The 25,176-nt window shown below is 40.1% G+C and overlaps 1 protein-coding gene across 5 annotated transcripts in view; it reads right to left on the bottom strand.

Annotated features, from left to right (window-relative positions):
- The window catches only part of LOC138960416 (advillin-like), a 112,601-nt gene that overhangs the window by 68,395 nt on the left and 19,030 nt on the right, over window positions 1–25,176 (bottom strand). For 3 of the 5 annotated variants that reach the window (XM_070332325.1, XM_070332327.1, XM_070332328.1), the window contains exons 2-9: window positions 21,384–21,463; window positions 19,409–19,483; window positions 17,202–17,243; window positions 6,852–6,920; window positions 5,554–5,684; window positions 5,150–5,255; window positions 2,204–2,317; window positions 1,790–1,897 (exon numbers count right to left, since the gene is read on the bottom strand). In XM_070332325.1, the coding sequence (XP_070188426.1) occupies window positions 1,790–1,897; window positions 2,204–2,317; window positions 5,150–5,255; window positions 5,554–5,684; window positions 6,852–6,920; window positions 17,202–17,243; window positions 19,409–19,483; window positions 21,384–21,463 (725 nt within the window). Of the gene's footprint in view, window positions 1–1,789; window positions 1,898–2,203; window positions 2,318–5,149; window positions 5,256–5,553; window positions 5,685–6,851; window positions 6,921–17,201; window positions 17,244–19,408; window positions 19,484–21,383; window positions 21,464–23,828; window positions 23,967–25,176 lie in introns of those variants that run through there. The other 2 variants (XM_070332329.1, XM_070332326.1) reach the window with 2 other exon arrangements.

Raw genomic sequence — 25,176 nt, 5'->3', positions numbered from 1 at the left:
TACACAGACACAGATACAGACACAGACATACAGACACAGGTACAGACACAGACATACAGACACAGATACAGACACAGACATAGATACAGACACAGACACAGATACAGACACAGACATACAGACACAGACACAGACACAGACATACAGACACAGATACAGATACAGATACACAGACACAGACACAGACACAGACAGACACAGACACAGACACAGACACAGACACAGACACACAGACACAGACACACACAGACACAGACACACACAGACACAGACACAGACACAGACAGACACAGACACAGACAGACACAGACACAGACACACAGACACAGACACAGACACACACAGACAGACACACACAGACACAGACAGACACAGACAGACACACACAGACACAGACACAGACAGACACAGACACAGACACAGACACAGACACACACAGACACAGACACAGACACAGACACAGACACACACAGACAGACACACACAGACAGACACACACAGACACAGACACACACAGACAGACACACACAGACACAGACACAGACAGACACAGACACAGACACAGACACAGACACACAGATACAGACACAGACACAGACACACAGACATAGACACACACAGACACAGACACACACAGACACAGACACAGACACAGACACACACAGACACACACAGACACAGACACACACAGACACAGACACAGACACAGACACACACAGACACACACAGACACACACAGACACAGACACAGACACAGACAGACACAGACAGACATACAGACACAGACACAGACACAGACACACAGACACAGACAGACACAGACAGACATACAGACACAGACACAGACACAGACACAGACACAGACACAGACACACAGACACAGACACACAGACAGACATACAGACACAGACACAGACACAGACACAGACACAGACACAGACACAGACAGACAGACATACAGACACAGACACACAGACAGACATACAGACACAGACACAGACACAGACACAGACACAGACACAGACACAGACACAGACACAGACACACAGACACAGACACACAGACAGACATACAAACACAGACACAGACACAGACAGACATACAGACACAGACACAGACACAGACACAGACACAGACACAGACACACACAGACACAGACAGAGACACAGACACAGACAGACACAGACACAGACACACACAGACACAGACACAGACACAGACAGACACAGACACACAGACACAGACACAGACACAGACACACAGACACAGACACAGACACAGACACAGACACAGACACACAGACACAGACACACAGACACAGACACACAGACACACACAGACACAGACACAGACACAGACACACAGACACAGACACACACAGACACAGACACAGACACAGACACAGATACAGACACAGACACAGACATACAGACACAGATACAGACACAGACACAGATACAGACACACAGACATAGACACAGACATACAGACATACAGACATACAGATACAGACATAGATACAGACACAGACATACAGACACAGATACAGACACAGACACAGACACACAGATACAGACACAGACATACAGACATACTGACACAGACACAGATACAGACACACACACTGCAACTCTAATTTGCCTGTTTCGTGAAGTCAAAAGACAGTTAAGCTACATCACAATACAAACACCTCTCAGTGTCATGATCAAACACACTCTCTGTCCCATATATAACAGGAGACATTCCTTTGACGAAAGTTGCATTCGAAACATTAAGACAGAAAACTTACGGGTTTAACATCTGCATCAACTTGTGTTTCTTCCTGTCCATCCTCAACGACGATGATGTTGGCTTTACCCCCTCTTTCATCTCGAAGTCGGCGACAGTGTTCTAAGGTCTGAAACAGAACCGTTCAATCTTCACAATCTTCCTGTATTCTCCAAAGGAGTTTTTCTCTCATTGATGATCTGCCTAATTGGTTGTTTTTATATTTTAAGTTCATATCCTGTTCAATACGGTTACAATTTTGTCATGTCTTTTGAAGATCATAAAGCAAGCTATTAAATGCATCTCATCTGTTCCTTTTTTTTACCGACTATAAAAAATTATGGCAGGGTCTTGTTGGTTTCAGGAAATTTTACAGCCATTTAAAAAATCATACTTTACCCCACTGATTTTCAAGAGACGGCAATGGATTTTATACCTTCATCTTCTCTGCCCGATTACATGAGGCCCCCAGCCAAGGGAAGAGAACGTTGCCCAAGTCTACGATGAAGCAGTCTCCATGGTTCATCAGTGACCAATCAATGTCAGACATCTGCAAAACAAACAGCACTTGTGTATCACACACACCAATGAATAGAACGTATGATTTCAGTTTTCTCTCTGGTCTGCTGATGTAGTACAGTCAGCCCTGTCTATGTGTATCACACACACCAATGAATAGAACGTATGATACAGTTTTCTCTCTGGTCTGCTGATGTAGTACAGTCAGCCCTGTCTATAACAAACAGCACTTGTGTATCACACACACCAATGAATAGAACGTATGATACAGTTTTCTCTCTGGTCTGCTGATGTAGTACAGTCAGCCCTGTCTATAACAAACAGCACTTGTGTATCACACACACCAATGAATAGAACGTATGATACAGTTTTCTCTCTGGTCTGCTGATGTAGTACAGTCAGCCCTGTCTATAACAAACAGCACTTGTGTATCACACACACCAATGAATAGAACGTATGATACAGTTTTCTCTCTGGTCTGCTGATGTAGTACAGTCAGCCCTGTCTATAGCCACCACCCACAAGACCCAACAAAAGTGGTCGTCATAGAGGTGGTCGCTATTCAAAGTTGAATGATATAGATTTTTTTTGTCAGAGATCCTTTGGGGTGGTCATTATGGGACGGCGGTCGTTACTGTGAGGTGGTCACCAGGGCAGAATTGACTGGATCAAAACCTTGGGGCAAACAAAAAATGACCAGCCAAAACAACCTCTAAAGCCTGCTGTTTTCGGGTCAAAACAGCCACCTTCTAAAACAACGACAGTAACATGTTTTCGGGTCAAAACAGCCACCTTCCAAAACAACGACAGTAACATGTTTTCGGGTTAAAACAGCCACCTTCTAAAACAACGACAGTAACATATTTTCGGGTCAAAACAGCCACCTTCTAAAACAACGACAATAACATGTTTTCGGGTCAAAACAGCCACCTTCTAAAACAACGACAATAACATGTTTTCGGGTCAAAACAGCCACCTTCCAAAACAACGACAGTAACATGTTTTCGGGTTAAAACAGCCACCTTCTAAAACAACGACAGTAACATATTTTCGGGTTAAAACAGCCACCTTCTAAAACAACGACAGTAACATATTTTCGGGTCAAAACAGCCACCTTCTAAAACAACGACAATAACATGTTTTCGGGTCAAAACAGCCACCTTCTAAAACAACGACAATAACATGTTTTCGGGTCAAAACAGCCACCTTCTAAAACAACGACAATAACATGTTTTCGGGTCAAAACAGCCACCTTCTAAAACAACGACAGTAACATGTTTTCGGGTCAAAACAGCCACCTTCTAAAACAACGACAATAACATGTTTTCGGGTCAAAACAGCCACCTTCTAAAACAACGACAATAACATGTTTTCGGGTCAAAACAGCCACCTTCTAAAACAACGACAATAACATGTTTTCGGGTCAAAACAGCCACCTTCTAAAACAACGACAATAACATGTTTACGGGTCAAAACAGCCACCTTCTAAAACAACGACAATAACATGTTTTCGGGTCAAAACAGCCACCTTCTAAAACAACGACAATAACATGTTTACGGGTCAAAACAGCCACCTTCTAAAACAACGACAGTAACATGTTTACGGGTCAAAACAGCCACCTTCTAAAACAACGACAATAACATGTTTTCGGGTCAAAACAGCCACCTTCTAAAACAACGACAATAACATGTTTTCGGGTCAAAACAGCCACCTTCTAAAACAACGACAATAACATGTTTTCGGGTCAAAACAGCCACCTTCTAAAACAACGACAGTAACATGTTTACGGGTCAAAACAGCCACCTTCTAAAACAACGACAATAACATGTTTTCGGGTCAAAACAGCCACCTTCTAAAACAACGACAATAACATGTTTTCGGGTCAAAACAGCCACCTTCCAAAACAACGACAATAACATGTTTTCGGGTCAAAACAGCCACCTTCTAAAACAACGACAGTAACATATTTTCGGGTCAAAACAGCCACCTTCTAAAACAACGACAATAACATGTTTTCGGGTCAAAACAGCCACCTTCTAAAACAACGACAATAACATGTTTTCGGGTCAAAACAGCCACCTTCCAAAACAACGACAGTAACATGTTTTCGGGTCAAAACAGCCATCTTCTAAAACAACGACAATAACATGTTTTCGGGTCAAAACAGCCACCTTCTAAAACAACGACAGTAACATGTTTTCGGGTCAAAACAGCCACCTTCCAAAACAACGACAGTAACATGTTTTCGGGTTAAAACAGCCACCTTCTAAAACAACGACAGTAACATGTTTTCGGGTCAAAACAGCCACCTTCTAAAACAACGACAATAACATGTTTTCGGGTCAAAACAGCCACCTTCTAAAACAACGACAATAACATGTTTTCGGGTCAAAACAGCCACCTTCTAAAACAACGACAATAACATGTTTTCGGGTCAAAACAGCCACCTTCTAAAACAACGACAGTAACATGTTTTCGGGTCAAAACAGCCACCTTCTAAAACAACGACAATAACATGTTTTCGGATCAAAACAGCCACCTTCTAAAACAACGACAATAACATATTTTCGGATCAAAACAGCCACCTTCTAAAACAACGACAATAACATATTTTCGGATCAAAACAGCCACCTTCTAAAACAATGACAGTAACATGTTTACGGGTCAAAACAGCCACCTTCTAAAACAACGACAGTAACTATACAAGTGTAACTCTAAACAGACTCTTACAGTTTCAAATCGTACACCATACTTCTGTTTTGAACACAACAAAATAACTCCTTGAGCTCACAGAAAGAAAAAGAAAATGCAGACAAAACAAATGATGTATTTTACTGAGTGATATTTGTCAAATCTACACACCTCAGAAAAGCGTGGGTTCCTCTTGCCTTTGACCTGGATAAGTCGAGGTTGGAAGACACCACGTTCCACATGGTTGAACCCAGACTTCACACCGCCTGCTTTGATTCTGTCAATGTATAAATCAAACACTACTAAGCCAGCCAAAGGTAAGTTTCAAAACAGTGTAAAACTTTCATGTAAATCACAGAAGGTAACAAAATCCAACAATGGACAAATTTCTTTGAAAGATGACATGTGCTAAATCATACAGATTTAACAAGACGCTTCAACACCTTCAACAAACTCATACAACGAAAAAGGAACCAAAGTGAATAAATTTCTTTCTAAGGATGGCACATGGCCGCCTAAACATTTATATCAAGATGCTGAATGTAGAGTAATTAAAATGAAGCAAAATGACTTACTTGATACCATTTGGGAAATAGGACAGGAACCTCTGTGATTCGTGGTTTTCCACCTCTCTGTGCTGGACTGGAGCCCCTCCCAGGAAGTCATCCAGCTCCACTGTCTTGAAGGCAGCAACACCGGCCTCATCCTGTCATCAACGGAAAAGGCATAATACATTACCGTTACCATCAACTATCATCGATTATGGCTCAAAAATGTTGTTGCGTAAATTGAAAAAAATGTTTTAAAACAAATCACTAAATGTGATAATTGACACAGAAATGTATAGTCAAAGCAATTATCTACACAGACCGTAATTTCATTAATCTACACAGACCGTAATTTCATTAATCTTGTATAAAATAAACAAGAAGAGCAAACGCTCGATCGAGTCACTTTCGCAGTTCTGAATATTATATGAGGCATCAGATGGACAGGAAGAAATTGCTATTCACAACACAATGAGTCACGTTCACATAAAATTTGAGCCCGGTCACTTTTATAGTTTCCGAGAAAAGCCCAACGTTAAGTTGTGTGTTGCCGAACAGAAAAGGCTAGTTATCTCCCTTGTTTTTCTGATAACGTTCGTAAAAGGCTACAGATGTAAATACTTTGATGTAAAGAATAATCCTACAAAGTTTCAATCACATCCGATGAACTTTGTCAAAGATATAAAATGTCTAATTTTTCCTTTGACGCTGACCTGTGACCTTGAAAAAGGTCAAAGGTCAACGAAACCATCGTTAAAGTGTAGAGGTCATTGGAGGTCACGACTAAACAAAATATGAGCCCGATCGCTTTGATAGTTTCCGAGAAAAGTCCAACGTTAAGGTGGTGTCTACGGACGGCCGGCCGGACGGCCGGCCGGCCGGACAGACTAACACTGACCGATTACATAGAGTCACTTTTTCTCAAGTGACTCAAAAAGCAAAAAAAGAAAGGTCGTAAAAGATTTATGAAAGTTGAAATATTGCTATGGCAACCCTTTACTTTCTCTCCTCTGGCACAACATTTAGATATTGCTATGGCTTTACTTTCTCTCCTCTGGCACAACATTTAGATATTGCTATGGCTTCACTTTCTCTCCTCTGGCACAACATTTAGATATTGCTATGGCTTTACTTTCTCTCCTCTGGCACAAAATTTAGACATGATGCATTAAATTAACAGAAAATGGAAAGAAAAATCTTCATTAAAGTTTAAACACAGTTCAGTTAAACATCTTTGTCCAATAAAATGTTACTAACTGGGAAAACATTGTTACATTTGCCCACAAAACTGCACTGAAAAAAACCCAGCCAGACGTGCAGCTTACTTGTGAAGTTTCTGCTCCTAGCCAGAAGTGAACATGAATATCAAGGGAACTGCCTTTGTTCTCTTTGATCTGAAACATCACACAAATGAGAAATGCACACACAAATAGAGCAAACAATGGACAAAGACATAAACTATCTACAGGTGAGGTGAGTTCAAGAGTAGGTTGAAGACTCAGTTCTTCCCGTAGCTGGCTGCGACTTTCATGCTCGACGTGATGTGTTGTGCCCCAAAAGACATTCCTGTGCTGTGCTCTGTGAGAGGTGTTTTCTTTGTGCTTAATATTATTTTGTTTGGACCTAGCTATTGATGTGTACATTGTTGTTAAACAGCTGTTTGTTGTATGTTTACCAGGGTTTGCTAGTGTGTGATAGGGTTCGTGTCCGTCTGAAGATGTTAGTTTCTTTGTTAGTCCTGTGTTGACAACTCTTCGACAAGCGCTTAGAACTGTACCCACGGAATACGCGCTATATAAGCTTCATATTGATTGATTGATTGATTGATTGATTGATTGGTTATTAATTGTCCTTCACATAAAACCCATTGCAGTGAAGTCACTTCAATACAGCTGTTTATCAACATCGGAAAGGAGAATTGTCAAGAATCTTGGCAATACAGGCAAATCCGGATAAGACGAAATTGAAGGGACCGAATTGTTATTGTGTCCTATCCGAAATTTCGACTTGGTCATAGTACAGTGGAACCCCTCTCTAGCGACCTTGAAAATGTTGACAAAAATCGGTCCTTATGGAGGGGGGTCCTTACAGAGGGAGGGGGCGGGGCCACAAAGAAAGTCACCTCAGATTTTCTTAAAAAAAGAAAACAGAGAAGTTTGAGTTGCTGACGACCGTTTCCTCAAGTAAACTGCTTCGATTTCATGTTTGACATTGTCGATGGTGTCCACCAGTTCTGGTGCATGTTTCAATGCAAAAAGAGTTAGTTTCTGAGCAAGCATTTCTTTACAGCAGTCCCTGCAATGATGAAGGCCCTCCGAGAAAGAGAGTGAAAAATCGGCCACCGTTCTCAGCATCGCGTATCTGTGTGTAACCTCTTTCATTGACAAGATACTCTTGTTTCCCTGCAGCCTTGACCAGTGAGCCGGTTACCTAATCTGTGAACCCTTCAGTTGTGTTGCTTTGTCAAAAGTTAGACACAGTCAACTAGTTTTGCTCTGAGTGAACAGTGCAGCTGGCCTCAATTAGCCGGTGACACCTCTCTGGCCACAGCACCAAACAGTACATGGTTGGGGAGAGAGAGAGAGAGAGAGAGAGAGGGGGTGGGTGGGGGGTAGCTGGCTAAACGCAGTGGGGTGTCCGGTGTCACTGAAGTCAGCAGGAAGAGCATTGGAGAGAAATAGAGAGGTGTACTCTTCCAAACAATTTCCAAAGATCAGTTGTAGGGCTTAGGGTAGAATCAGAATCAGAATCAGAATCAGAATTTATTGTCATTAAAGCACATAGCCTATTGACACATTCAAGATACATAAGTACAGGAAAAAAAAATAGCAATATAACATAACATACATGTAATGTCAGTAGTGTAGGGTAGTGTCAGTGAGGGAGAGTGAGAGCGGTTTGTGTACAGTCCGACTGAAGAGTGAAAAGTCACTGCCACAAGATCGGCATGCAGTCAATAAAGCCAGACAAGAAGAATGATTATGACATGCGGCTCTATCTGCTGGTTTTTTTTTAATTCAAACTGGTTTTCAACGCTTATTCTCACAAAGCCTCTGCCTCTGTGCTGTGTTTGTGTGGCTGCTTTCGTATGATGTCAGTGCATGGTGAGTGCGTTCACTGCCTTGTCACCACTTCCCCACCTTTTTCAGAATGTTTTCTTGGAGTTGGATAATTCTCCTTACTCCTCGCCCCCTCCTTACTCCTCGCCCCCTCCTAACTTCAGTTCATACTTTATTGCGTGCCGACTGACCAGTCCGTGTGGCGTCCGTGTAGAGAAGGGAATCAGGTTACACAATGCGCTAGTGTGAGACGCCAAGTTTCGTGTTTCGAGTTGCTGTAGTAAATATAGAGTAAACTTTGTCTTTGGGACTGACTTTCTGTTGTGTGCTATCCGTCTTTCGACTTACGTAAGAGAAATCCCATTTCGAGCTCAGGGTACTTTGTACACATAGATAAAGAGGGATAATTCCGGACCAGAATTTCTTTGTGTGCTAAGCGAATTTTTGACTTAACCGTTTGTGAGTTAGCTGGATTTGCCTGTACCATTTAACTGTCTAGTCAAAGACCCTCTAACTCTGCAATAAATTCCCAGCAGAGTATTGTTTTACTTTTTACCAACTTTGTACTTCCAAGAAGTACATTATAGATAAACCTCTGAAAGTAAACCATTTTACAACAGTCTTAGCAGTTTTGTGATAATCATACCGTATTTGTCTGGGCATAAGTTGTGCAATGAAAACTGATTGTTTTGGAAAGTGAATTAATTCTTACAGTTACACCCACTCGAACTTGTTAATTAAGTTCTGTCATTATATCAACCTACAAACAGGCTCAAAGTCTATTACATGCACTAAGCTAGCTGCTCATAACACTAAAAGATACTTGCTCTACTCTTCCAACAAAACTGTTCTCTGATTGGTAATAGAAATGGGAATTGTGAACACACACACACTTGAAGCTGCTCATTACCTTGTTCTAAACAAATTAAAATACTGTACAACTGAAGTACAATCAATATCAATCAATATGAGGCTTATATGGCGCGTATTGTGTGGGTACAGTTCTAAGCGCAGGGAGTTATTGATGCAGCACAGTGGAACCCTCATTTTAAGACGGCCTCCTTTTCAAGACGGCCTCCTTTTCAAGACGGCCTCCTTTTCAAGACCACATTTTCTCACATTTGTTGAGGTCTTAAAAAGGGGCTCCGCTGTAGCTTAGAGGTAACACTGTCAGAAAAAAATAGATGCTTTGAGGTAACACTGTCTGTAGCTTAGAGGTAACACTGTCTGTAGCTTAGAGGTAACACTGTCTGTAGCTTAGAGGTAACACTGTCTGTAGCTTAGAGGTAACACTGTCTGTAGCTTAGAGGTAACACTGTCTGTACCTTAGAGGTAACACTGTCTGTACCTTAGAGGTAACACTGTCTGTACCTTAGAGGTAACACTGTCTGTAGCTTAGAGGTAACACTGTCTGTAGCTTAGAGGTAACACTGTCTGTAGCTTAGAGGTAACACTGTCTGTAGCTTAGAGGTAACACTGTCTGTAGCTTAGAGGTAACACTGTCTGTAGCTTAGAGGTAACACTGTCTGTACCTTAGAGGTAACACTGTCTGTACCTTAGAGGTAACACTGTCTGTACCTTAGAGGTAACACTGTCTGTAGCTTAGAGGTAACACTGTCTGTACCTTAGAGGTAACACTGTCTGTACCTTAGAGGTAACACTGTCTGTAGCTTAGAGGTAACACTGTCTGTACCTTAGAGGTAACACTGTCTGTACCTTAGAGGTAACACTGTCTGTACCTTAGAGGTAACACTGTCTGTAGCTTAGAGGTAACACTGTCTGTAGCTTAGAGGTAACACTGTCTGTACCTTAGAGGTAACACTGTCTGTAGCTTAGAGGTAACACTGTCTGTAGCTTAGAGGTAACACTGTCTGTAGCTTAGAGGTAACACTGTCTGTAGCTTAGAGGTAACACTGTCTGTAGCTTAGAGGTAACACTGTCTGTACCTTAGAGGTAACACTGTCTGTAGCTTAGAGGTAACACTGTCTGTACCTTAGAGGTAACACTGTCTGTAGCTTAGAGGTAACACTGTCTGTAGCTTAGAGGTAACACTGTCTGTAGCTTAGAGGTAACACTGTCTGTAGCTTAGAGGTAACACTGTCTGTACCTTAGAGGTAACACTGTCTGTAGCTTAGAGGTAACACTGTCTGTAGCTTAGAGGTAACACTGTCTGTAGCTTAGAGGTAACACTGTCTGTACCTTAGAGGTAACACTGTCTGTACCTTAGAGGTAACACTGTCTGTACCTTAGAGGTAACACTGTCTGTACCTTAGAGGTAACACTGTCTGTACCTTAGAGGTAACACTGTCTGTAGCTTAGAGGTTTGTTTGTTTGTTTATTTGTTGTTTAACGTCCAGCCGACTACGCAGAGCCATATCAGGACGAGGAAGGGGGGGATGAAGGGGGCCACTTGTCAAGCGATTCCTGTTTACAAATGCACTAACCCATTACTTGTGTCCCAGCAGGCTTTAGTAAAACTAAATTAATACCTACTGGAAGATTACCAGTTTCCAGTATGTTAAAATAGGCTTAACCTATCTACTGCTGGACTTACATCAGAACACTAACAGATTAAACTATACATGAATCGCGAGACAAGCGGCAAGAGAAGAGATTTTTGGAAAAAATATAGGTGAATGAGCAAGAAGGCAGAAAAAAGAAAAGAATTCATGAAGAAAAAGAGAGCATGACAGGAAAGAGGAACCAAAAATCTACCTAACAGCAAACTAGAAAGCTCCTGCGGTTCCAAAAACAGGAGGGGCCTTTAATTTCATAACCGCAGTGCCCCACTGCGGGAAGCTTAGAGGTAACACTGTCTGTAGCTTAGAGGTAACACTGTCTGTAGCTTAGAGGTAACACTGTCTGTACCTTAGAGGTAACACTGTCTGTAGCTTAGAGGTAACACTGTCTGTAGCTTAGAGGTAACACTGTCTGTAGCTTAGAGGTAACACTGTCTGTAGCTTAGAGGTAACACTGTCTGTAGCTTAGAGGTAACACTGTCTGTACCTTAGAGGTAACACTGTCTGTACCTTAGAGGTAACACTGTCTGTAGCTTAGAGGTAACACTGTCTGTACCTTAGAGGTAACACTGTCTGTACCTTAGAGGTAACACTGTCTGTAGCTTAGAGGTAACACTGTCTGTAGCTTAGAGGTAACACTGTCTGTAGCTTAGAGGTAACACTGTCTGTAGCTTAGAGGTAACACTGTCTGTAGCTTAGAGGTAACACTGTCTGTAGCTTAGAGGTAACACTGTCTGTACCTTAGAGGTAACACTGTCTGTACCTTAGAGGTAACACTGTCTGTAGCTTAGAGGTAACACTGTCTGTAGCTTAGAGGTAACACTGTCTGTAGCTTAGAGGTAACACTGTCTGTAGCTTAGAGGTAACACTGTCTGTAGCTTAGAGGTAACACTGTCTGTAGCTTAGAGGTAACACTGTCTGTACCTTAGAGGTAACACTGTCTGTAGCTTAGAGGTAACACTGTCTGTAGCTTAGAGGTAACACTGTCTGTAGCTTAGAGGTAACACTGTCTGTAGCTTAGAGGTAACACTGTCTGTACCTTAGAGGTAACACTGTCTGTACCTTAGAGGTAACACTGTCTGTAGCTTAGAGGTAACACTGTCTGTACCTTAGAGGTAACACTGTCTGTAGCTTTGAGGTAACACTGTCTGTACCTTAGAGGTAACACTGTCTGTACCTTAGAGGTAACACTGTCTGTAGCTTAGAGGTAACACTGTCTGTACCTTAGAGGTAACACTGTCTGTAGCTTAGAGGTAACACTGTCTGTACCTTAGAGGTAACACTGTCTGTAGCTTTGAGGTAACACTGTCTGTAGCTTAGAGGTAACACTGTCTGTAGCTTAGAGGTAACACTGTCTGTACCTTAGAGGTAACACTGTCTGTACCTTAGAGGTAACACTGTCTGTAGCTTAGAGGTAACACTGTCTGTAGCTTAGAGGTAACACTGTCTGTAGCTTAGAGGTAACACTGTCTGTAGCTTAGAGGTAACACTGTCTGTACCTTAGAGGTAACACTGTCTGTACCTTAGAGGTAACACTGTCTGTACCTTAGAGGTAACACTGTCTGTACCTTAGAGGTAACACTGTCTGTACCTTAGAGGTAACACTGTCTGTACCTTAGAGGTAACACTGTCTGTACCTTAGAGGTAACACTGTCTGTAGCTTAGAGGTAACACTGTCTGTACCTTAGAGGTAACACTGTCTGTAGCTTAGAGGTAACACTGTCTGTAGCTTTGAGGTAACACTGTCAGAACAAAATAGATGAAGACTAAATTCCTGTGGAGGAAAAGGGACACTCTCAGAAGGAAAGTTTTCTGCATAAAATGACAAAGCAGTTATGTTCACAGCACACACACACACACAAACAACTTTTAATCACCGACCTAAACAATCATACACATGTGGCAACTTTCATCATACAAATATTACCTAAAGAAACTGAACTTGATGAATGTGTGAATCTTGTCAATAATCTTTACCGACTTCAAACCCTATGCAAAGTTAGAATCATTCTATGCCCTGACAAAAGCAGGCTTCTAACTACACTGGCATGATTGAGAAAAGACAAACAAATAGAATCATTCTATGCCCTGACAAAAGCAGGCTTCTAACTACACTGCCATGATTGAGAAAAGACAAACAAATAAAACACAGCACCTGCAGGTTGTTTACTTTCAATTATATTGGTTTAAGCGTGTTTTGATTCATTTTCTTGTATGCCCGTTTTAAACAGTAACAACATTAAGAACGTTTCAATTATATTCTTTCAAGTCTGCAGGTAAGGCTGATAATCAAAAACGAAAACATGCCTGCATTATGCCAACAAAATAACTAGAACGTTTCAATTATATTCTTTCAAGTCTGCAGGTAAGGCTGATAATCAAAAACGAAAACATGCCTGCATTATGCCAACAAAATAACTAGAAAGTTTCAATCCAAAACATGCCTGCATTATGCCAACAAAATAACTAGAAAGTTTCAATCCAAAACATGCCTGCATTATGCCAACAAAATAACTAGAAAGTTTCAATCCAAAACATGCCTGCATTATGCCAACAAAATAACTAGAAAGTTTCAATCCAAAACATGCCTGCATTATGCCAACAAAATAACTAGAAAGTTTCAATCCAAAACATGCCTGCATTATGCCAACAAAATAACTAGAAAGTTTCAATCCAAAACATGCCTGCATTATGCCAACAAAATAACTAGAAAGTTTCAATCCAAAACATGCCTGCATTATGCCAACAAAATAACTAGAAAGTTTCAATCCAAAACATGCCTGCATTATGCCAACAAAATAACTAGAAAGTTTCAATCCAAAACATGCCTGCATTATGCCAACAAAATAACTAGAAAGTTTCAATCCAAAACATGCCTGCATTATGCCAACAAAATAACTAGAAAGTTTCAATCCAAAACATGCCTGCATTATGCCAACAAAATAACTAGAAAGTTTCAATCCAAAACATGCCTGCATTATGCCAACAAAATAACTAGAAAGTTTCAATCCAAAACATGCCTGCATTATGCCAACAAAATAACTAGAAAGTTTCAATCCAAAACATGCCTGCATTATGCCAACAAAATAACTAGAAAGTTTCAATCCAAAACATGCCTGCATTATGCCAACAAAATAACTAGAAAGTTTCAATCCAAAACATGCCTGCATTATGCCAACAAAATAACTAGAAAGTTTCAATCCAAAACATGCCTGCATTATGCCAACAAAATAACTAGAAAGTTTCAATCCAAAACATGCCTGCATTATGCCAACAAAATAACTAGAAAGTTTCAATCCAAAACATGCCTGCATTATGCCAACAAAATAACTAGAAAGTTTCAATCCAAAACATGCCTGCATTATGCCAACAAAATAACTAGAAAGTTTCAATCCAAAACATGCCTGCATTATGCCAACAAAATAACTAGAAAGTTTCAATCCAAAACATGCCTGCATTATGCCAACAAAATAACTAGAAAGTTTCAATCCAAAACATGCCTGCATTATGCCAACAAAATAACTAGAAAGTTTCAATCCAAAACATGCCTGCATTATGCCAACAAAATAACTAGAAAGTTTCAATCCAAAACATGCCTGCATTATGCCAACAAAATAACTAGAAAGTTTCAATCCAAAACATGCCTGCATTATGCCAACAAAATAACTAGAAAGTTTCAATCCAAAACATGCCTGCATTATGCCAACAAAATAACTAGAAAGTTTCAATCCAAAACATGCCTGCATTATGCCAACAAAATAACTAGAAAGTTTCAATCCAAAACATGCCTGCATTATGCCAACAAAATAACTAGAAAGTTTCAATCCAAAACATGCCTGCATTATGCCAACAAAATAACTAGAAAGTTTCAATCCAAAACATGCCTGCATTATGCCAACAAAATAACTAGAAAGTTTCAATCCAAAACATGCCTGCATTATGCCAACAAAATAACTAGAAAGTTTCAATCCAAAACATGCCTGCATTATGCCAACAAAATAACTAGAAAGTTTCAATCCAAAACATGCCTGCATTATGCCAACAAAATAACTAGAAAGTTTCAATCCAAAACATGCCTGCATTATGCCAACAAAATAACTAGAAAGTTTCAATCCAAAACATGCCTGCATTATGCCAACAAAATAACTAGAAAGTTTCAATCCAAAACATGCCTGCATTATGCCAACAAAATAACTAGAAAGTTTCAATCCAAAACATGCCTGCATTATGCCAACAAAATAACTAGAACGTTTCAATCCAAAACATGCCTGCATTATGCCAACAAAATAACTAGAAAGTTTCAATCCAAAACATGCCTGCATTATGCCAACAAAATAACTAGAAAGTTTCAATCCAAAACAAACAAAAAAGGTGGGTCTCTAGCTTTGCTATTTCTCTGTACTAAAGAAACAAACTAAAGAAAAGTGGGTCTCTAGCTTTGCTATTTCTCTGTACTGAAGAAACAAACTAAAGAAAAGTGGGTCTCTAGCTTTGCTATTTCTCTGTACTGAAGAAACAAACTAAAGAAAAGTGGGTCTCTAGCTTTGCTATTTCTCTGTACTGAAGAAACAAACTAAAGAAAAGTGGGTCTCTAGCTTTGCTATTTCTGTGTACTGAAGAAACAAACTAAAGAAAAGTGGGTCTCTAGCTTTGCTATTTCTGTGTACTGAAGAAACAAACTAAAGAAAAGTGGGTCTCTAGCTTTGCTATTTCTGTGTACTGAAGAAACAAACTAAAGAAAAGTGGGTCTCTAGCTTTGCTATTTCTGTGTACTGAAGAAACAAACTAAAGAAAAGTGGGTCTCTAGCTTTGCTATTTCTGTGTACTGAAGAAACAAACTAAAGAAAAGTGGGTCTCTAGCTTTGCTATTTCTGTGTACTGAAGAAACAAACTAAAGAAAAGTGGGTCTCTAGCTTTGCTATTTCTGTGTACTAAAGAAACAAACTAAAGAAAAGTGGGTCTCTAGCTTTGCTATTTCTGTGTACTGAAGAAACAAACTAAAGAAAAGTGGGTCTCTAGCTTTGCTATTTCTGTGTACTGAAGAAACAAACTAAAGAAAAGTGGGTCTCTAGCTTTGCTATTTCTGTGTACTAAAGAAACAAACTAAAGAAAAGTGGGTCTCTAGCTTTGCTATTTCTGTGTACTGAAGAAACAAACTAAAGAAAGGTGGGTCTCTAGCTTTGCTATTTCTGTGTACTAAAGAAACAAACTAAAGAAAAGTGGGTCTCTAGCTTTGCTATTTCTGTGTACTGAAGAAACAAACTAAAGAAAGGTGGGTCTCTAGCTTTGCTATTTCTGTGTACTAAAGAAACAAACTAAAGAAAAGTGGGTCTCTAGCTTTGCTATTTCTGTGTACTGAAGAAACAAACTAAAGAAAAGTGGGTCTCTAGCTTTGCTATTTCTGTGTACTAAAGAAACAAACTAAAGAAAAGTGGGTCTCTAGCTTTGCTATTTCTGTGTACTGAAGAAACAAACTAAAGAAAAGTGGGTCTCTAGCTTTGCTATTTCTCTGTACTGAAGAAACAAACTAAAGAAAAGTGGGTCTCTAGCTTTGCTATTTCTCTGTACTGAAGAAACAAACTAAAGAAAAGTGGGTCTCTAGCTTTGCTATTTCTGTGTACTGAAGAAACAAACTAAAGAAAAGCAACAGGGGGGAAAAGAAACTGGTTCCTCTCCAGTGGGAAGAACAACAATCAAATTAACATGATCATTACTGCTCAACAAAAAATCAACATATCATCAAATTTCCACTTAAAAATTCCCTTAACGAAAGGCAAAAAAAACCACCCAGAAAATCAACATATCATCAAATTTACATTTAAAAAATCCCTTAACGAAAGGCAAACAAACATAAAGTCAAGTTCCGATCAGCATATGGAAATTAAAATGCAAATCAATATCAACAAATTCACCCAGCTGCATCAGCTCATCCTGTACAAAAAAATTAAATCCAACAAAAACAAAGAGCAAGGGTGAAAAAAGGAAGCTGCCAAATTGCAATTAAACAATGCTAAGGCCTATCTGCAACTGTACTATGGGGGGAAAAACTATAGCAATAAAAAAAAGAGAAGCTTTGCTGCCTGACTACCTAGGATACCTGAATATCTGGGCCTTTCGGACTCTGCCCTGGTAGTGAAAGCTAAAGTGACAAAACAGGAAAACACACAGGTGAACAACAGTTAACACTGAAATACAATGACATGCAGTACTTGTAACTGATCCAACCTCTTTCTGGATGGCAAAGAATGTATGGTGCAATCCACAAAATCCTGGCACACAGTCTTACTTGTGAAACTGAACTTGTCTTCGCTTTCTTGCCATGAGTTAGGACAAACTATTTTTGGGAGGACCATGTGCCACTTTATTTTATTTTCTAAGAGGAAATATGATATAGAAAGCCAGAGGTACTCATGTAGACAAACAAATGTGAAGGTTGAAGGTCACAGACACCTTATGAGAAAAGACCTGAGAACTGGAGAATTTAATATATCAGTGTTGTTTATGATGTATTTATTTATTTATTTTTTAAAAAAAATAAATTTTATGTTCTTATCATTTATTCATGCATTTTATGACTTTGCACGCAATCACCGTATTTATATGTCTTTACATATAAATGTACAAATATGCAAAGGTCGTCAGACCCAATCAAACAAGAGAATCCTCAACACATGTTAAAAATTACTTGACATCTTTGTGCTTGAATTCAAATACATTGTGTGATGAAGAAATGAAATGTCAAACATCGCTTCAGAGGGCTGTATGGTTCAATCAAGATTCAGAAGTCGGGGCCTCAACTTGTAAAATATATGCATTCTGCTATTCACTTCTATAGAGCGTAATACTACTGAGTGTTATTACATGAATTTGTAAAAATTAATTAGATATCTACTACTTCTACATACAATTACTATTTCTAAACTGTTACCACCCTATCCATATAATTTACTAAGAGTCTAAAGAGAAACTACTGTCAAGAAAAGTTCCATGTCCTATGGGGCACTCTAGGCTATTAAGATCCTTGATTAAACAAAGATTACACTTGATAGTTTACTGAAACTGATGTAACAGGGTCACAGGCCGCGGAGGTCATTTATTGTCTGGCGGAGGTCATTTATTGTCTGGCAGAGGTCATTTATTGTCTGGCAGGTCATTTATTGTCTGGCAGGTCATTTATTGTCTGGCAGGTCATTTATTGTCTGGCAGGTCATTTATTGTCTGGCAGAGGTCATTTATTGTCTGGCGGAGGTCATTTATTGTCTGGCAGGTCATTTATTGTCTGGCAGGTCATTTATTGTCTGGCAGAGGTCATTTATTGTCTGGCGGAGGTCATTTATTGTCTGGCAGGTCATTTATTGTCTGGCAGGTCATTTATTGTCTGGCAGGTCATTTATTGTCTGGCAGAGGTCATTTATTGTCTGGCAGAGGTCATTAATTGTCTGGCAGAGGTCATTTATTGTCTGGCGGAGGTCATTTATTGTCTGGCGGAGGTCATTTATTGTCTGAATGTCTTCCGAGGATAAAAGGGAGTGTGGTTATCTGAGGCAGTTAGATGGTGGGTAGGGGTGGTATGTGTGTGTGTGTGGGGGGGGGGGGTAAAGTGTATGGTCTTTACTGTAATAAAAATCTAAACAACAAAGTGACTGTGGTAAAGGTAAAAGACTCACTTCTGAGGTTGACTAGGCTATTTAAGAGCAAAGGAGACACTTGACCGAACAGAAATTGACCCAACATGCAATCATGGTCAAGAAGAATATGAACAGTTATACAACACGCTAAAACAAAACAATGAATTAGTTTTTTCAAAACCTTTTTTTTCTTCAAGAAGAACACTTTATGAAAGTAGTGTTTACACATTGAGCTCATGTTACACCACACTGTGTATTTCAGTACAAAATCAGACATCAAATACAAAGTATTAGTTTCACAATGTTTTTGTAACTCGGGTTTAAAGAAGTTTGAGACAGGACAATTTACCCGGGAGGCAGATTCCCTTCTCTCAGCTACCTGCTCTGACTAAATAAACCACATTCGTCTAAAAATCTCAATATGCAATATTCATGCAGCCATCCAAAAAGCTTTACAGCTAGAAAGGTGTTGATGGTGAAGACTACAGAATATACTGTGGTACCAATTGTGATAGGATAAATACCGCAGACTTCAGACAGTTAAGCATAGTTTACAAAAAGTGAAGACTTTAAATAAGACAGATCAAGTGGATGAAATGTATACAGGAGTATCCCTAAAAGTACGTCAGACGTTAGTAAAACTAAATTAAACTGAAATTGCAGTTTAAGATCTTACCGATAACACAATGTAAGAGTCTCCTCGATAGAATTCACCATAGCAGTCTTTTGGGACTGGAACAACTTGTAAATTCTGCAAATAAAAAGAGTAGGTTACCATGTATAAGCTTTAATACAGTACAAACTTGTTATAAATGTTAACACACACAAAATATCGCCACAAGATACACAGGCTGAGGAGGATAGGAATTAGACCTTCCAGAACAGATGGATGCGTAGCCCACTGGTTGGGACGTTAGCCTTCCATGTGGAAGGTTCAGGGTTCGAATCCTGGGGGCGCCTGGTGGAGATTTGTTCCAACTGCCAGGTCTTTTACTTATGTGCAGACCTGCTGGTGCCATGTCACAGAAAAAGAAGACCTTCCAAAACAATCTCTTGGAAACTCATCAAACAAAACCCATGTCATGTGCTTCAAATTTACTTTTTTTTGCAAATGACTTCCCCTGCATCATTTGCTAACACCAAATGTTCCATCAAACTACTTCCCCTGCATCATTTGCTAACACCAAATGTTCCATCAAACTACTTCCCCTGCATCATTTGCTAACACCAAATGTTCCATCAAACTACTTCCCCTACATCATTTGCTAACACCAAATGTTCCATCAAACTACTTCCCCTACATCATTTGCTAACACCAAATGTTCCATCAAACTACTTCCCCTACATCATTTGCTAACACCAAATGTTCCATCAAACTACTTCCCCTGCATCATTTGCTAACACCAAATGTTCCATCAAACTACTTCCCCTGCATCATTTGCTAACACCAAATGTTCCATCAAACTACTTCCCCTGCATCATTTGCTAACACCAAATGTTCCATCAAACTACTTCCCCTGCATCATTTGCTAACACCAAATGTTCCATCAAACTACTTCCCCTACATCATTTGCTAACACCAAATGTTCCAACTACTTCCCCTACATCATTTGCCAACACCAAATGTTCCATCAAACTACTTCCCCTACATCATTTGCTAACACCAAATGTTCCATCAAACTACTTCCCCTGCATCACTTGTTAACACCAAATGTTCCATCAAACTACTTCCCCTGCATCACTTGCTAACACCAAATGTTCCATCAAACTACTTCCCCTACATCATTTGCTAACACCAAATGTTCCATCAAACTACTTCCCCTACATCACTTGCTAACACCAAATGTTCCATCAAACTACTTCCCCTGCATCATTTGCTAACACCAAATGTTCCATCAAACTACTTCCCCTGCATCATTTGCTAACACCAAATGTTCCATCAAACTACTTCCCCTGCATCATTTGCTAACACCAAATGTTCCATCAAACTACTTCCCCTGCATCATTTGCTAACACCAAATGTTCCATCAAACTACTTCCCCTACATCATTTGCTAACACCAAATGTTCCAACTACTTCCCCTACATCATTTGCCAACACCAAATGTTCCATCAAACTACTTCCCCTGCATCATTTGCTAACACCAAATGTTCCATCAAACTACTTCCCCTGCATCACTTGTTAACACCAAATGTTCCATCAAACTACTTCCCCTACATCATTTGCTAACACCAAATGTTCCATCAAACTACTTCCCCTGCATCATTTGCTAACACCAAATGTTCCATCAAACTACTTCCCCTACATCATTTGCTAACACCAAATGTTCCATCAAACTACTTCCCCTACATCACTTGCTAACACCAAATGTTCCATCAAACTACTTCCCCTACATCATTTGCTAACACCAAATGTTCCATCAAACTACTTCCCCTACATCATTTGCTAACACCAAATGTTCCATCAAACTACTTCCCCTACATCATTTGCTAACACCAAATGTTCCATCAAACTACTTCCCCTGCATCATTTGCTAACACCAAATGTTCCATCAAACTTTATCACACACGCACGCATGCATGCACGCACACACACACCCAAACCCACACACCCAAACCCACACATCCAATAATGTAAATTCAGATAGTTACCTCAATTCGCCATACGTAAAATCCTGACCGCTTTCGATCTATCCGCGAAAACGCTGGATCTACTTTTGACATCTTTGATTCTGAAAGAAATGAAACAAAATTGTTCCATTAAAAGCAGCAAACAACCAAATAGGAATGACCCTGTCACACATACACTGACCATTATGCATTAGTATTGCCTCACAGTAGCAAGGATGGCAAAGTGAATATATTATTTAGTTATTTGCAAGCATAAGACTAAAAATGTGAAAAGTCTTTATAACTTGGGGGCAAGGGATAAACTGTGCATGGCTTATCTGTGGCAACCACAAATTACCGTTCTGAAGGCCGAATGGTGTCCCAGCCTTCTTATAAACTACAAATGACCGTGCTGAAGGCCGAATGATGTCCCAGCCCTCATATAAACTACAAATGACCGTGGTGAAGGCCGAATGATGTCCCAGCCCTCTTATAAACTACAAATGACCGTGCTGAAGGCCGAATGATGTCCCAGCCCTCTTATAAACTACAAATGACCGTGCTGAAGGCCGAATGATGTCCCAGCCCTTATAAACTACAAATGACCGTGGTGAAAGCCGAATGATGTCCCAGTCCTCTTATAAACTACAAATGACCGTGCTGAAGGCCGAATGATGTCCCAGCCCTTTTAAACTACAAATGACCGTGGTGAAGGCCGAATGATGTCCCAGCCCTCTTATAAACTACAAATGACCGTGCTGAAGGTCGAATGATGTCCCAGCCCTCTTATAAACTACAAATGACCGTGCTGAAGGCTGAATGATATCCCAGCCTTCTTATAAACTAAAAATAACCATGGTGAAGGCCGAATGATGTCCCAGCCCTCTTATAAACTACAAATGACCGTGCTGAAGGCCGAATGATGTCCCAGCCCTCTTATAAACTACAAATGACCGTGGTGAAGGCCGAATGATGTCCCAGCCCTCTTATAAACTACAAATCACCGTGCTGAAGGCCGAATGATGTCCCAGCCCTTATAAACTACAAATGACCGTGCTGAAGGCCGAATGATGTCCCAGCCCTTATAAACTACAAATCACCGTGCTGAAGGCCGAATGATGTCCCAGCCCTTATAAACTACAAATCACCGTGCTGAAAGCCGAATGATGTCCCAGCCCTTATAAACTACAAATGAATGAATGAGCTGTTCGTGTATTGAAGAACAAGAAGCAACCAGACAGAAGCTACAATCAAATCTTATCCACCTGTTGCTGGTCAATATTTGTACGGTCCTCCCATCCCAGGCTGTCTTATATCCTTGATGAAGATGAATCACCTAATGGCTGTCTTATATCCTTGATGAAGATGAATCACCAATAGCTGTTGTCATGGAAGGGATGCCCAGCACTGGACAACTCTTCATATGACACACTGGACAACTCTTCATATGACACACTAGACAACTCTTCATATGACACACTGGACAACTCTTCATATGACACACTGGACAACTCTTCATATGACACACTGGACAACTCTTCATATGACACACTAGACAACTCTTCATATGACACACTGGACTGTAACTCTTCATATGACACACTGGACAACTCTTCATATGACACACTGGACAACTCTTCATATGACACACTGGACTGTAACTCTTCATATGACACACTGGACAACTCTTCATATGACACACTGGACAACTCTTCTTATGCCACACTAGACAACTCTTCATATGACACACTGGACAACTCTTCATATGACACACTGGACAACTCTTCATATGACACACCGGACAACTCTTCATATGACACACTGGACAACTCTTCTTATGACACACTAGACAACTCTTCATATGATACACTGGACAACTCCATATGACATAATGTTTCCAGTCCATCCTCTGTCATGCTCATGAACATTGCACAGTTTGAGTGTGTATGATGACGGGGTTGGGTGATCATGAACATGACACAGTTTGAGTGTGTATGATGACGGGGTTGGGTGATCATGAACATTACACAGTTTGAGTGTGTATGATGACGGGGTTGGGTGATCATGAACATTACACAGTTTGAGTGTGTATGATGACGGGGTTGGGTGAGGATTAAAGTGGACCACTAGAGGCAAATACTGTTATTGGTTTCTTTGTGTTAATTTCTGCTGTTCTGTCTGCTCTACTGCCTAGCTGTTGCATATACTTCTAGTCATATTATGTTTCAAGCTGTTGCACGTCATATTTCTGTACATTTATTCATTTCTAAAAAGCGTGTAATATCAAATACAGTTGAGAAACAGCTAGCCTAAAAAGTGTTACTGTAACACACACACACAAACACACCGTAACACGTAGACTTTCAAACTTCTTACGAAGAGAGCCAAATCACAACTATACTTACTGATCCATTTTTAAACATAACACCAAACAAAGTACACACAAAAGATTCTCTATAATGCTGTCAGTACACCAACCAAACCTACCAAACTAAACAGGAAGTACTCTGTGTATTAGTCAGTCAGTACACTGACAGCAGAGCAGAACAAATAAAATCCACACAGAACACTCTCATCTGGTCAGTACAAGTACACCCAGCCAATTTGGAAATAACTGCCAAAACAGGTTTGCTAAGTGTGTCAGGGTGTTATGTTTACACCATACTACTTCCTCCACAACCCCATCTCCGATTATGTTTTCCGAAAACCTCTCAACTATGACCCGGGCTTGAAAAGCTCAGAGCACTCGCCATTTCCCTCTGAATACACACAGATAAAGTTGACATACAAAAGACCCATTCAGGGTGCTGTAATAGTATTCGCCCCATTCTTCTATAATAACTGTCACGCCATGCATACCAAGAAAGTGATGAATCAACAGACTTCTGTCAACTCTTAGCTGGCAACATTGGAGAGGACAGGGGGGAGAGGACAGGGGGGAGAGGACAGGGGAAAGTGGAGGGGACTTGAGGCATGCACTAGCTGAGACTGAAAGCCCTCCAGCAGTTTTATTGCTCTCACCCACAACACACCATAAACTTTTAATAAATCTGAATAATATATGTTTTAATAAATATTAGATGCATGCAGCATTGAGAAGAAGAAAACACTTGGTAAAAGTAGGGTTTTTTAAAGGATTGAAGTCAAATTACCATATACTGACTTTCAGACCTACATATATATATAATATACATGTAGTATATATATATATATACTAGAAGAATACCCGGCAAAATCGCGAGACAGAGACAGACAGCGTGGCGGTTCGCCGTCTTAGAGCACGTGTTGAACATTTTCATCCACCAGTTTGTGCCCACACAAAGGAAGGCAAGAACATACAGCGAGACAAAAGCCGCCACACCCCATCACAAACAGAACTCTGATTCTATTGGGTTATTTAAAAAACGTATTAGTTCTGATGATTCTGTTGTTCCCTCGTATAGATACACATCTGATCGAAAATCAGAAATTATCCATTGCAGACTGAGATTGAGGATCAGCAATCTAAATAGTGATCTATTTGACAGACATTTAATTCCCGACCCATCATGCACTTGTGGTTATCCTGTTGAAAATGCGGAGCACTATATTTTTCATTGCCCCTTATCTCTTCAAATACGTGAAGTCACCTTGTCAACACTGCCCAACTATGATTTGCTAACCGCTGATGATTTTCTGTATGGCAATAGAGACAAGTCAGACAGCGAAAATGCATTGATATTTGACCAGTTATTCAGGTTTATCTTATTAAGCAAACGTTTTGAATAATGAATGCATTTATCTCATCCATGTTCGAAACGACCATGTGCAGTACAGTTTACATTTCCTTGTTCTG

Source organism: Littorina saxatilis, linkage group LG2 (genome assembly GCF_037325665.1).
Source record: "Littorina saxatilis isolate snail1 linkage group LG2, US_GU_Lsax_2.0, whole genome shotgun sequence".
Classification (NCBI taxonomy): domain Eukaryota; kingdom Metazoa; phylum Mollusca; class Gastropoda; order Littorinimorpha; family Littorinidae; genus Littorina; species Littorina saxatilis.
Note: the sequence above shows the minus strand (reverse complement) of the source record. Positions and strands in the feature narration are given on the sequence as shown.